Genomic DNA, 14,869 nt, shown 5'->3' with positions numbered 1-14,869 from the left:
CAAGAAATGTTCACAACAGCGATATTTGTAGTAGCCAAAAGCTGGAAACCACCCACATTTGCATCAACAGGTAAATGGGTAAGTGTTTACATACAATTGTATTGATATAAAGACCCATTGATACAATAGAATACTACATGGCAATAATAATGGAATTTTATTGTGATATAATTGACATGTAAATTGCACATATTTAAAGTCTACAATTTGATGTTTTGACTTGTGAAACATCACCATCAAGACAATCAAGATATCCACCTTCTTCAAATGCTTCCTCCTGCCCCTTTGTAATCTCTTCCGTCTCTGCCCACCTCACCCCCATCCCCTAGCAACCACTGCCTGCTTTGTCTCAGTGTGCATTCTGCAGCGGTTCTCAACCTGTGGGTCGCGAACAATGAAAATACATCCTGCATATCACATATTTACATTAAGGGCTCCAGCAAGAACAGGCTTGTTGAAAAATGTTAGGATTAAGTATATCTCTTGCCCAAGACTCCGGCAACAGCATTGCCCTCACTCAGTCTTTTCCTTATGAACTTTAGGCTACGGGATGGAATAAAGAGCCCAGAAAAAATCTGAGATCCTGGATCTTCTGGAATGAGGAAGAGGAGTTGCTTAAGGTTCCAGGCCACGAGGCCACTTGGCATCCACCAAAATCTGCATTTTCCTTCCCTGGAAATTTGCTTGTACATGCTTGCATGTGGCTAGACATCTTAAGAGTCTCATGCTCTACCGACTGAGCTAGCCGGGCTGTGGCCAGACATCTTGCAATCTTTTTTTGTAGTTCAGTGAGGCTACATGGCTATTCTCAGGAACAGAAAGTTATGAGCAGAATTTATGAATTCCACATAAGAAATAAGGATTTAAGAAGCAAACTGCTCCCAGTTTTCTTTGCCCTTCTGCTGTCTTGATGTTGATGGCAATACTGTCTTCGGGGATGGCAGAGCCACAGATGGAGCTTGCCCCATGCATCTCATGTGTCATAGTGCCACTCACCCCCTAGTTACATTCATATTTTTTACATAAGAAATAAATAAGTTTATTTGATCCATTTTGTTTTTGGATTTAGTTTCCATAACAGTTTAGCCTACTGCATCACTCCAAAAATGTCAAGGCTAGGAGGCCCCTGACCAGACACCCTCCCCCTGCCCTGCCCCGCCCGAGAAAGCCAGGGCTGCAAACTCATTCTAATTTCTCCCCACATCTCACCTACAGCATCCCAGCAAGCACTTTGATTTTTCTATTAACTAAGGTCATTCACTAGGTACCTCCATAGGGAGAGGACAGCTGGGCTAACTCCTTTCACCTGGAACTTACTACGCGGGAAAATAAACGAAAAGGGCACAATTACAGACTCTTTTACCATCATCTCTTATCCCCCAACTTCCATCAGCCACAGGGTCACTGGTTTGCCTGTCTCTTTTCATATTTCTTCCGATTAAAGTCCAGATAAGAATGAGAGTGTGCATTTGGCCTCTGGTCTCCCACAAATTTAACCTCCCAAATGAAACCTTACCCTAGTTAGCCAGTACTGGGATTTTACTGTGACCTACACTTCATCTCATATAGACGCTAACTAACTAGAGCTGAGCCAGGAGGATGAACTAACAATTCCTCTAATCACGATGGAATTGCAAATGTCCAACAGCCTGAGGGCTAAAGGAAGGGACCAGACTATGCACAATCTGATAGATTCTATCCTCTGGCCATGATCCCTTTCTATGATCTTCCAAATTATAAATTTCTAGATATATTCAGATCCTCTTCTCTCTGCCAGTACCTTCTACACAAATGCCCCAGAGAGGTAGAGGATCCATGTAGATATACTAGTAACATCTTGCTTATACTAGAGCCCCCTTATGGGGAGAAATTGCACTACAGGATAAGCTGTCCAATCAACCTGTAATGTGAGCCACATATATAACTTAAAAATTTCTAGTATCTACACCAAACAAGTAAAGTAAAACAAGTGAAGTACATATGTATTTTATTTAATCCAATATATCCAAAATATTATGATCTTACTCTACAATATAAAAATAATTAATACAATCTTTTATATTATTTTGGACCAATGGTGCACATTTTACACTTATAGCATGTCTCAAGTCACACTAGTCACATTTGAATTGCCAGTGGCCCTTGGCTACAGACTGGATACCAGCTCTAGTCAACTCCTTGATATTCGTTCCCACCCTCACTCCACCTCATTATTGCTTTTACAGTTGGCTTCAAAAGCATATAGCACCTCTCTACCAGAGTCATAGCTGCTCACTCACTGGCTGTTCATATTGAACTTAAAGGAAAAGGGATGTGGAGAAACGGAAAGAAATCATTCTCTTCCTAAAATAATCTATATTGGATGGATCATTTTCCTCTTCCCTTTTTGTACTTTAATGCATTTGACAGATTTTGTTTTAATTTTTCAATCACTACTCCTAACATTTTAAGATCCATGGAGGTTGTAGTAAAAACTGGTCAGAATTTCTTTCTTTATTTTTAAAGCCTCCAAAATTGACATAATAGACTTTAGCACGCTTATATGTATTTACACAAAATACATCAATTTCTTTGCTCATTTATTGCATTTTATAAAACCTGTGATATTATAAGAATGTAAAGTTACAGGTCGTTTTCTTTCATAAATAGAGATAAAAATAAAATCTAAGACATGTATTAGCAAAACAAATTCAGTATTGCACATGAAAAATGATAGTGTCTTATTTCAGGAATTTGTATTAGATTTAAACATTGAGACAAATCCATGTACTCCAATAACAGAATAAAAATGACACGATTATCTCAATCATTAGTGACAATATCTGTTGAAATTCAATTTTCCATTCAGAACAAAACTTATAGCAAATTAAGAGAACGTCCCAAATTTGATCCTATGCATTGACAAAAAAATGATCATGATTAATAGTAAAAGGCTGAAAATTACCTCTCACCTATCTCTAGAGCTGTAATTACTTAATGAGGGATGTTCATCGTCACCACCAGTGCATTCTAGCCCTGAGTAAATGTTCAAAGGAAAAGGAAAAAGGAAGGAGGCTGCAGAAAACAGAAGGTCAGAAAGGAGACTGAGGTGTGGATGAGCCTCAAAGGCTACTGCTCAGGTGTGGGTGAGGGCAGCAGAATGTTTAAGAGCTTGGGCGGCGCAGGGTCATTGGGACTACACAGTTGCAAGGATTAAAATATGGGCAAAGAGTGGTGGGAAAGTAATATTTAGTGAAGGTGTAGATGGGAAAGCCGTGGTTTGTGACATTAAAAAAGGAGACAGTGCCGGCCTCATAGTCTACGAAAACCCCAACCCGGCGAGGGGGCACCGTCATGGAGAGGAGCAGGGAACTGGAAGAGTCCTCATAGGCTCTATATTCATGTTTATGGTGCAACCCAATCACCCAGTAGCCATTTTGAGGTTGATATCGGGAGTAAACATTGCGATTGTTCAAAAACTGGTTGACAGAGAATGGAGATCCCACGGCATCACTGCACACGCCCAGGATCCAGTCAGTCTTCTTGACCACATCCACTTCCCAGTAATGTTTTCCAGAGGAGAAATACTGCGAGCCCAGGATGCCGCAGTCATAGTGCTCTTCCAGATGAGACCCAGACAGAGCGGCGCCCACAAATCTCACCTGTCTCCGGTTTTTAGACAGGACAAGATTTAAATTAGCTGTGTGTGGATTCAGAGTCACGTCCACTGTGGGAAAAAGTACAACATCAGCAGGTGACAAGGGGTGCAGGGGTCTTATGACACTGAGAAGAGGAGACACAGAAGTGGGTGGGAGGAATTGGAACTATGTGGAGGGGGTATGGGCAGAAGTATCACCAGCTTATACCGGTGTGTATGTGTGTGGGGGGGTAGGGGGATGTGGGATTTGTTTGGGAAGATTCGCCTGTAAAAGAGGATCAGAACAATGGCAGCTTAAAAAGGCCATGGTTCTACTTACCCCAGTAGCTTTGGACATCTGTCAGCTCTGTAATGACAAAAAGTCAATCATGTGTAGAACCAACAGACTCTGGTCTGGTGTTTCTTTCCTTACCTGACTCTCTCTTAGCAGCTATTTCCAAATACTAACTATAACCTCTATTCTTTTTATCTGTTACCACTACAATCATCCCACATCCAAATTCTGTCTCCTCAATCTCCTCACCTCTGAACACTCGTAGCATCTTTTTCAGATCTGGGGCCCGAAATGCACTCTTCAGCTTGGTGGGAAGATCTTCTGGTTTTTTCAGAGCCCAGTACTCACTCCTAGGGATTAGACATTATGAATCTCCTATATGGCTGACCTCAGGTTCCTCCAGCACCACTGTCCTTCATCTCCTAGGCCCATGGGTAAACCTCAACACTTTCCTGAAGAAAATTAGCATCATTCCCCAAAAAGCCCTGACGCTGGGGCCAGAAAACCAGAACAAGCAACTAGCTTCTCACTCTGTAAATTTTGGTAAGATTTAACCCCTCAAAGCCTCTTTTATGTTTGTTTGTTTGTTTGTTGCTTTGTGAGGGACAAGGCTCCATATTTCACATGGAACTGGTGTGGGGAACTTAGATGTCACCTTTAAGAATGAGATGCTAGGAGCTCCAGTTGCGCAATCGGTTAGCGCGCGGTACTTATAAGAATGAGATGCTAGAGTATGGGATAGAGAGTATGTGTTTTTATTTCAGGCCAAAATCACTCTTCTCAAGACCTCAGGTCTATGTTTTTATTGAAATTGAAAAAAAAAATGGAAGTGTGAGGAGAAATAGGTAGCAAGATATGAACTGTTCCAAAGCCAAGGGAGAAAAGGAAATGCAAGGAAGATGTGCCAAAAGCTGAACTTTGGGATAGGACAATGTAGAGAGGAAACTTCCCTCTGATAAAATACAGGGGCAATGAAAAGCCCCGTGTATTCTGACACAGCCATAAACTACTAGAATCAGGGCTGGAAACAGGCATGGAGATTTGTGGAAAAGGCGTTCCATCACAGGGCATTAGGAGAATCAATGATACTCTAACCCTTTATCCTTAAGGGCACTGCTATTCCCATCTTGTGACCTCCCATTACCTACATTATCCTACCATAGAAACCAGGCCATTCCCTTTATTTTGGAGGACCCCCAAATTCTCATGATGAGTAACTTGAGACACCAGTCCTAAATCTTCTCTGCCTTGTGATTCTTTTCCTTTCCCACTGACCACAAGGTAACTCTATGGATGGCTGCAGAAATCTTTTGTCACTCCAAAGGAACCACCTCGTGTTCTCCTGCACATACCTTTCCGTGACATCACTCACATCCTAGGGAGAAAAGAGACAGGTTAAGTCTAGGAGTCATAGGCCCTGTCCTCCAGTACAGCCTCACTCAAGTTCCTCATCCCATCCCTACCCCCCCATTATATGATGGGAATATTGATGACCGATATAGAGACCACAAGGTAGAGATAAGAACTTGCAAGAGACCCTATATAGGGACGTCAGGAAATGATATGATTCATTCATTGGTACCTTTATTTTTACAACTGTGTGTGTGTGTGTGTGTAATATTACATATGTACATCACCTATCTATATTTGCCAGACATTGTGCCTTGCCCTAGAGAATATCCCATGCTGAAGCCCTAATTTCTGTCCTCTATATTCTGGTTGCTGAGGATACAGGGCCTTAAATGTGTTGTTTTTTTTGTAGTATTATTTTTAATTTTATTTACTGAATTTTTTTTGAGAGAGAAAGAGATAAAGACATTGATTTGTTATTCCACTTATTTATGCATTCATTGGTTGCTTCTTGTATGTGGCCTGACCAGTGATCAAACCCACAACCTTGGTGCCTCAAGACAATGCTCTAACCAACCCGGCAAGGGCAAATGTGGTTGTTTCTTAAAACTCATCTCCTCTAATTGTCTATGCTCGTTTTGTTGAATTAATCTATTTTTCTTGAGTTCAACACATACATGTGGATTCCCAACTCTGTACTCCTCAGATCTCTCTTACACAGGCAGTCCTCTGGTTACATAGGACTCAACGTACGTCATTTTGTGGTTATGTCGCCATCTCCCATTTACAGTATTAGTATATAAAAAAAGTTCCGTCATTTGGATGTATGTACATATGTGCTTTATGTTTTATTATTTATTTACCACAAGTAAAGGTCAGGAATTGTTATCTTTCTTTAAAATTTTTTTTTTACTGTTTCACCTCATTACTGCTGTGTATGTGCTCCATGTGAGTGATGTAGGTGCTTATGTAGGTGGGTTCCGACTTACGGCAAAAATCAATTTACGTTGTGCCGTAGGAACGGATCTCCGACGTAACCTGAGGACCTACTGTATACCCCAGCAAATGAGCCATAGTCATCACCAACTCAAGATTTTTAAAAGAAAATTTACTTTTTCTGCAAACATGAGGTCTCCTCTACTATCTTCCACCTTCCTTAGTGATACCACCATCCATGCAGTCACCCAATTTAGGTAAATTATTGTCCTAAAAACCTCCTTATATTCACACTGATGTCTCATCTTAGACCAAGCCAGTCCATTTCACACCATTAACTTGTTAGCCACCTGCTTTTCAAGGTCATCGTTGCCACTATCTGCCTCATTTGAATAGAATTACTTCATGGCCTATTTGGTTTCTCTAACTCCTGCTTTATAAACTTCAGTGACTGAAGAAAAGGTCAATGGTTTGATCTATGTAACTATTTTGATTGCATTTAACAGAAACACAGCTCAAATTGGCTCAAATAAGGAAAGTGGTAGAGGTGGTGGATGTGCCCACTTATACCAAATATCTAGGATTGCATCAATTTTAAGGCATGATCCAACCAAGTGCCTCTGCACGTCTCTGTGTTAGCTTTATTCTCATCATTTACATTTTGAAACTTGAAAGCTGCCCACATCTTAATGGGCAACAATGCCACACAGACATGGAAAAGAGAAGGAAGAATGTGTCTGTGATGGGCAAATTCTAGAAAAATGGACTGTAAGAGAAAACTCAAATTAAAATGTCCATGGCGCCTGGCTGGCGTGGCTCAGTGGTTGCGTGTTGACTAATGAATCAGAAAGTCACGGTTCGATTCCCTGGTTTGTAGGCAGGATCCCAGGTGGGGGGCATGCAGGAGGCAGCTGATTCTCCCTTCTGATTGATGTTTCTATCTCTCTCTCCCTCTCTCTTCCTCTCTCTGAAATCAATAAAAGCATTTTTTTAAATGTCCATTGGGTAGCCATACTAATGAGTGTGAGAGCCTAGACAGATACCTGGACTAGCAATATAAATTGAGATTCCTCTATACTTATGAAGCAATGTTACAATTTGAGGAGTCTGTGCAAGGGCTAAAACTGGGGGGCGAGGCGTGAGGAGAAGAAAACATTAGGGTAACTCAACATCAAAAATGAAAAAAAAAAGAATAAAATGAAGAAGTTAAATCGGAAGCAGTCAATGAAGAAAAGCTTCAACAGGTAGAAAGTAACTACCTTTTGACCTTAATACTGGGGTCTAAGAACAGATAAAGAAATGATTATCATACTGGCAAAGGGAGAGCAAGAGGAAAACAAGTCAAACAAAAAAATAAGGAAGGGCCTGAAGGTTCCAGAATGTCACAAGGTGCTCTCTGCAACTTCATGGTCATACTATTCACTCTATGCAAAAAACAACTCTTCAGGTTTTAACCTCAGTTCAAGCTCCACCATCAAAACTATATTGGACACCTTGCACCCTCCCGACATACACACACACACACACACACACACACCAGAGCTTAGTCTTCTTGTGTCTTAAAAGACCAGTTCAAACTCCTATTACAACATGGTGAATGATTCTGCCCTAGAGATGAGAGTGATAGCAAAGAAGGGTAGGTGATTATATAAGAATCTCTGAGTACTTGAGCTTGGTATGTGTTTATCTGCTATGAAAGTGAGTGAAACATGACAAATTATAATAGAGTATCATCGACAACAGGTGCCTAATGGCCAGTGTTTCTCAACAGGGGGAGGTGGGAGATGTTCCCCCCAAGGGACATTGGGCAGTGTCTGGAGGGTTTTTTGATTGTCACAGCTGGGTGTGGGTTCTTCTGGTATCTAGGGGGCAGAGCGCAGGGATGCTGCTACTTCCTACAATGTACAGGGCAGCCCCTCAGAGCAACTTTTCTAGCCCATTATTTCAATAATGTCAAGACTGATTAATGCTCCAATAGAACATCACTGGACACAGTAGATTTCCCCCACAGTATCAACTGAACTTTTGGACCACTTTTTATATATCATAAATACAAGTGAGATATCTCATTAAGAGACATGACTTCTACACAGTTGAATAGGGAAGAGGCACCCCAGGGTCAAAGGAATTTTATTTTTGCCTCCATCAGGATATCAGTACCATGTCAGAACGGTAGGAAAATTAGTCTCTCTTTGCCTGACTCTCAGGTTGGGGGCTCCTTCATGAGTCTTACCTGCAGCAGCTCCACTGTGGACCCCTGACACCGACGCTCCAGATCTGAGATGAGTTCCTTCAGTGCCTGGCTCTGGTGGGCCAGCTCATCCTCTGCCTCTTCCATAATATTCAGCCCCTTCCTCTCTTCCTCTTCCAGTTTTTTCAGTTGCCGCTGCTCCTCTTTGTCCAGGATGCTTCTCAACTGATTAAACTCTGTTTGGATCCTGTGTCTCTCAGGTTCCATCTGATTCTTCAAGGACATGGAAGAGAGTCTGTTAGTCTGTGGAGCTGAGGGTCTCCTCTCTAAGGAGTGGGCAGTCAGGCTCAGCGCTGCTTCCCTGGCCAAGTCTCACTGGTAGAGGAGGAGTGAAGGGGGAAAGTCCTGCAGAACCTGGTCTTTCTTTAATTCTCCCCTCCACTCTTCCAGAACATTAGCCTCCAGTGGACTCATCCAGGCCTCCTAGATGTAAACTGCGATTCCTGGGTGAGGTTTAGATTTCAAGCAGCCTCCCCGGTCTCGCCTGCCTCTCCATTAGCCTCCCCATTCAATTCTGAGGGAGGAGGTAGGACTGATCGGCCTGTACCTAACTTGTCCTTCCAAGTTTCAGAGCTTGAAACTGTAGAACAAAGTCCAGAATCAGGAATTAGAAGCTGCTAATGGCCATGGTTCCTCTCCTATTGACTGTGGTGAAAAACCTGGATTCCCTTTTGATATGTTCATTTTCTAACTTCCCCTTTTCTCTCCCCTGCCCTGCACCAGGAACAATAGCTTTGTTTGGAAGGGTTGCAGAGAAGGACTAGGCAAAGGGAAGCTCTTCTAGCCCAATCGGGGACAGGACCAGCTTTCCTTGCCCTCAACCCCCAGGACACCTTCAGGAAGTCTCTCTTACCTTCCAGGATGTCCTCTTCTCTATGATCACAGCTTTCAGTTTCTCAGCTTCCTGCTGCTCTTGCCTCAGCCTCTTCAGAGACTCCTGGAACTTCTCCTGGAAGAAACACATCAAGTCAAGCAGGGTCCAGCATTAAATGGTCTCAGTGACTAGACACGAATGAATGGGACAGAGCATGCTGACCTCAGAAAAAACTTGTCTGGCCCTGGACTGAAAATCTGAGAGAGCCAAGTTATACACAGGGGATAGACACCAGTAGGAACAGGGCGATTCTCTTTCGTCCCAGAGAAAGAACCTGACCATGAAGTCCTTCAAGCGTTTATTCTCATTGCCACTATATCCCCCCCACGCTCAATGTACCCAACCTCCCCTTTTGCCCCCAGCAGCATCGTCTTCTCAAAAGGACATGTAGAGCTGATCCTGAGTAGCAAGAAACTGGTAAAGTCTCTACTTGGCCAGGGGGAATTTTCTAGGTTCATTCCTCTAGCTCAGTGGTCGGCAAACTGCGGCTCTAGAGCCACACGCGGCTCTTTGGCCCCTTGAGTGTGGCTCTTCCACAAAATACCGACTTCTGCGCGTGGGCCACGAAGTTTCAATCGCACTGTACATGCGTGCCCACATGTGGTATTTTGTGGAAGAGCCACACTCAAGGGGCCAAAGAGCCGCATGTGGCTCGCGAGCCGCAATTTTGCCCAACCAGTCTCTCACGCAAATGGGAAGGACTACAAAAATTAAATTAGCATAAAATTAAAATTTCCTGCCAAGAACTTTGTTCTTCCCTACTTTCCCTCCATGGGCTCCCACCTGGTACTCCTGGGCAACCTCCTCCATGAGGAACGTGTGGTGACCACGGTGCTCTTGAGACCGCTCGCAAAGCCAGCAAATCAGCTTTCCATCCTCCTTACAGAAGAGCTGGAGTTTCTCTCTATGGTGCGCACAAAGAATCACCTTCAGCGGCTCCCCTGAGCCCAAGACCACCTCTCTGAGCCTCTCCGCTATGTTGGCCAGGTGCCGATTAGGCCGCAGGTTCCTGAGCTGGTAGCTGGTCTGGCACACAGGACAGCTGCTTTCTTCTTCTTGGCCGATCTGCGATTCCTTGCTGTTCTCTGTGATGCAGGCTTGGCAGAAGCTGTGGCCACAGTCTATGCTCAGGGGTTCCTTCAGGAGCTCCAGGCAGATGGGGCAGGTCACTTCATCTTGTATGTCCACTAGTACTGCTGAAGTCATTGTAGCCATTCTCCTGGCTCCTCCTGCCCAGGCCTGGCTCTACAGAATCCTGGGTAGATGGGCAAACAAAAGAGCGTCAGAGTGAGAAAATTAGGGAGAAAAGAAGGGATGCTGACTAGCCTGGAATAAGAGGTCTGACACCTGAGGTAACAAGGGCTCCTCATTCTAACTTCAAACACATTCTTTACCCGACTGCATGTTAGACTTCAATTTGCAACCTCATTAGAGTAAAGATCATGATTTCCTTTTACCTCTTCTGGACAGATGGACACACTAAGGCCCCGGAGAGGAGTGGCCCATGTGAGCCACCATCTGTTTGACCTTTTCTCAGTCCACCAAAACCCCTCTCAATGTTAAAGTACCAAAAATAAAAGGCTGCTGCCTCAGGATTTTTGCACTTGCTATTACTGCTGCAAGGAAGACCCTTCGCCTGCTACCTGTATGTCTCTGACTTCATTCAACTCTCTCCTTACATGTTCCCTTATCAGAGGAGTCTGCTCTGTTGAGCCTAGCTGGCTCAGACACCCATACAATTGCTCCTGAGATACTTCCTTACTGGATTTTTCTTCTGATCACCACGTAATATATATCTTTAATAGTCTGAACTCCCCACCAGAATATAAACTCCATGAGATTAGAGACCTTTTTTTTTGTTTGTTTTTTATTTTGTTACTGTATCTTCCCACCTGACACACTGTCCACCCTACAGGTCCTCAACTCTCGATGAGTTAATACATAGAACCTCCTAATCCCTCCATAGGATAGACCTTTCTCACGGGCCTTTTCACCTCTTTGCCATCACTCTAACATTGCTTTCCAGTATCTAATCCCCAAGATCAAAGGAATCACTTATTATGAAGATACTTCTACTTTTTCCCCCAATTACAGTTGACATACAATATTATATTAGTTTCAGGTGTACACCACCCCAGTTATTAGACATTACATAATTTACTAAGTGATCATCAAGATAAGCCTAGTGCCCATCTGACATCATGCAGAGTTATTAGAATTTTATTGACTATATTCCTTATGCTGTACTTTATATCTCCATGACTATTCTGTAACTACCAATTTGTACTTCTTAAGACACTTCTACTTTCTATAAGCCCTTTTATCACTCCCCTAAGACCCTAAAGAAGCAACAATGACCACAAAAACAGGAGATCATGTTTTTACAACTCATACTTTTATAACCAGTTGGGACTTAGAAATCACATTCCCAAGTTTTCTTTATTACTCATAGAAAAACTCTGAATAAATGAGTATTTTTGGCTCTTTGAAAAAAAAGAGAGAGAGAGAAATAAAGCACACATCTTATCAGTTGTAGAGTTGTGTAACCTAACACATCCAGAGTCCTAGTTCAAAGCTCCTAAATCTCATAATTTGAACATGACAGTTAAGCGGTAAAGGTGGTAAAAGGCAGGCACAGTCCTGGTGCTTTAGGAATGTGAAAACAGCACCTCAGTGCTGCCACCTAGTGTCCTCTGGTGCTCTTGCAGGTCCTGGACCTATTTATTCACTTCGCTGTTTAGTAATAGCAATCTATACTAATAAAAAGGTAATATGCTAATTAGACTGGTTGACCGGCCATCTTCCAGATGCCTGGCTTCCTTCTGGACAAAGCTACGGTGGTGGGGGCCAAGGCAGAGGCAGTTAGGGGTGATTAGGCTGGCAGGGGAGGGCAGCTGGGGGTGAGATCAGGCCGGCAGGGGTTTAGGGACAATCAGGCCAGCAGGGGAGGGCAGTTGGGGATGACCAGGCTGGCAGGGGAGGGTAGTTGGGGGCGACCAGGCCAGCAGGGGGAGCAGTTAGGGGTGATCAGGCAGGCAGGCAGAGACAGTTAGGGGCAACCAGGTAGGCAGGCAGAGAGGTTAGGGGTGATCATTCAGGCAGGTGAGCGGTTAGGAGCCAGCGGTCCCAGATTGCGAGAGGGATGTCCGACTGCCGGTTTAGGCCCTATCCCACAGGCCCAATCTGGCAGTTGGACATCCTCCAAGGGGTCCCCGATTGGAGAAGGTGAAGGCTGGGCTGAAGGGACCCCCACCCCCTGTGCATGAATTTCATGCACCGGGCTTCTAGTACTAATATAATAGTACTTATTGAAAGTCTGCTATGTACTGGGAAATAACCTAACTATTATACATGTAATAATTCAATAATTCTTTATAACAACACTGAGTGTCATTTCAACCTTATTTCACAGTTGTATAAACTGAGGCTCAGAGAGGCTAGGCAGCTAATCCAAGGGGTAAATCTGGAATTTGAATGCAGACTCAGGCTACTCCTCTCTATTTCTCTTCTCCATAAAGGGTACTTAATAAAATTGTTAACAAGTTAATGAAAGTAAGTAACTAATTGGTATTACAGAGTATCTATCATCTAAGATACTCAGGTTTAACCAAAGTAATCATGCCTATGGAAACTTAGTTGGTTTATTATTCTCCTTACATACTTACATAATCTCATTTAGAACACCAGACTTTGAGGGTACACTGCACCTAACAAAGACATGAGCAATTAACTTTGTAATAGGATTAAAATTATAACTTACCACTGACTTTACAGATAAATTTGATGTTGGCCTTGGGGCATCACAAAAGAAACAAATTATTATTTTATGAAATTGTTAATGTTAAAAAATAATTGACTTTGAAAAGATCAATAAAATACACAAGCTTCCAGGCAAGCTAACTGAGAAAAAAGAGAGGACACAAATGATTAATATTAGCAGTGAAAGAAGGGACATCACTCATCAGTACAAATTCTATGGAAACTAGAAATATGACAAAGGACTAATTCCCTGAAAGACACAATTTACCAAAACTCACACAGAAGAAATAGACAATCTTAATAAGCTTATTTCTATTAAAGAAAATGAATCAGTAATTAGTAACCTTCAAAACCAGAAAGCAACAGGCCCAGATGGGTTAACCTGTACATTTTGTGAAAGATTTAAAAAAATAATAATACGAGTTATCTACAATGTCTTTCAGAGGATAGAAGCAGAAAAAGTATTCCCCAACTTACTCATTCTATGAGGCCAGCACAACCCTAATACCAATAGCCTAAATCCTAATATATAAAAGCCCAGGGTTGTAACAACCGATCATGACCGAAGAGTGACCAACCTGGAAATCCTTCAGTCAGCGCTGGGTTGCCGTGGTGACCCAGCGCTGACTGCTCAGGGGGTTGAGACCTAGAGAGAGAGGCAGGGTCTGATCCGAAGCCTCAGTGGCAGCTGTTGATCAGTACTTGCCACTCTCTTTCTCTCCGTCTTTCTTTCCGGGCTTCACCAGAAGCCAGGCCTTTCTTTCTCTCCCAGCCTTTGTGGGGGCTGTTGTTCAGCCCGGCCTCCCTGATTGGGCCCGGAGATGCTGACTGGCATAGGAACTGACCAATCAGAACCAAATGTGGGTGCTGTGAAGAACCAATGACTAACTATCTAGGAGGTGGAGCTTTTGATGCTGACTGGCATAGGAACCGACCAATCAAAACCAAACGTGGGTACTGTGAAGAAACAATGGCTGCCTGGGAGGCAGAGCTTTTGACATTGATTGGCATAGAAACCGACCAATCAGAACCAAATGTGGATGCTGTGGGGAGCCAATGGCTGCCTAGGAGGTAGAGTTTTTGATGTTGACTGGCATAGAAACTGACCAATCAGAACCAAATTTGCCAGCAGAGGCGGGCAGTTGGGGGCGAGATCAGGCCGACAAGAGAGGGCAGTTGGGGACAACCAGGCCGGCAGGGGAGGGCAGTTAGGGGTGATCAGGCAGGCAGGCAGATGAGCAGTTAGGAGCCAGCGGTCCCAGATTTTGAGAGGGATGTCCGACTGCTGGTGTAGGCCTGATTTCTGTGGGATTGGGCCTACACCAGCAGTCAGACATCCCCCAAGGGGTCCCCAATTGGAGAGGGTGAAGGCTGGGCTGAGGGAACACCCCCTCTATGCACGAATTTCATGCACCGGGCCTCTAGTATAAATATAAATGTAACTCTTTAAACTCCACAATAACAAACAACCCAATTTAAAAAGGACCCAAAGATGTTAACAGACCCGTCACCAAAGATATACAGATGGCAAATAAGCATATGAAATGGTCTCAGCAAATAAGCATCATGTCATCAGAGAAATGCAAATGGAAACAAACACATTGCAAGAAAACTTCAGACCAACATTTCTCATTAAAATAGCTATAAAAATCCTCAATAAAATATGAGCCAATCAAATTTAACAATGTATAAAGAGAATTATACACTATGACCAAGAGGGATTTATCCAAGGTGTGCAAGGCTGGTTCAAGTAAATTACTTAATGTTAAAAAAAAAATGAAAGAAAAA

The 14,869-nt window shown here is 43.2% G+C and overlaps 1 protein-coding gene across 1 annotated transcript; it reads right to left on the bottom strand.

Moving 5' to 3' along the window:
• Positions 1-3,044: 3,044 nt before the first annotated feature.
• On the bottom strand, positions 3,045-10,543 carry TRIM6 (tripartite motif containing 6). The gene is made up of 7 exons (XM_006094555.2): positions 10,106-10,543; positions 9,302-9,397; positions 8,431-8,661; positions 5,264-5,286; positions 4,161-4,261; positions 3,957-3,983; positions 3,045-3,706 (listed from the first exon to the last, which is right to left on the bottom strand). The coding sequence occupies exons 1-7, from the start codon at positions 10,535-10,537 to the stop codon at positions 3,144-3,146; spliced, it is 1,473 nt and encodes a 490-aa protein (XP_006094617.1). The 5' UTR covers positions 10,538-10,543; the 3' UTR covers positions 3,045-3,143.
• Positions 10,544-14,869: the final 4,326 nt, after the last annotated feature.

This window comes from Myotis lucifugus, unplaced genomic scaffold (genome assembly GCF_000147115.1).
Source record: "Myotis lucifugus unplaced genomic scaffold, Myoluc2.0 scaffold_138, whole genome shotgun sequence".
NCBI classification, from domain to species: domain Eukaryota; kingdom Metazoa; phylum Chordata; class Mammalia; order Chiroptera; family Vespertilionidae; genus Myotis; species Myotis lucifugus.
Note: the sequence above shows the minus strand (reverse complement) of the source record. Positions and strands in the feature narration are given on the sequence as shown.

Coding starts and splice junctions, on each gene's coding strand:
- TRIM6 (XM_006094555.2), bottom strand. CDS start 10,537: ATGGCTACAATGACTTCAGCAGTACTAGTGGACATACAAGATGAAGTG. Junction 8,662..9,301: donor AGAAGAGGACATCCTGGAAG/GTAAGAGAGACT, acceptor ATGTCCTTGAAG/AATCAGATGGAACCTGAGAG. Junction 3,984..4,160: donor GATGCTACGAGTGTTCAGAG/GTGAGGAGATTG, acceptor TTGTCATTACAG/AGCTGACAGATGTCCAAAGC.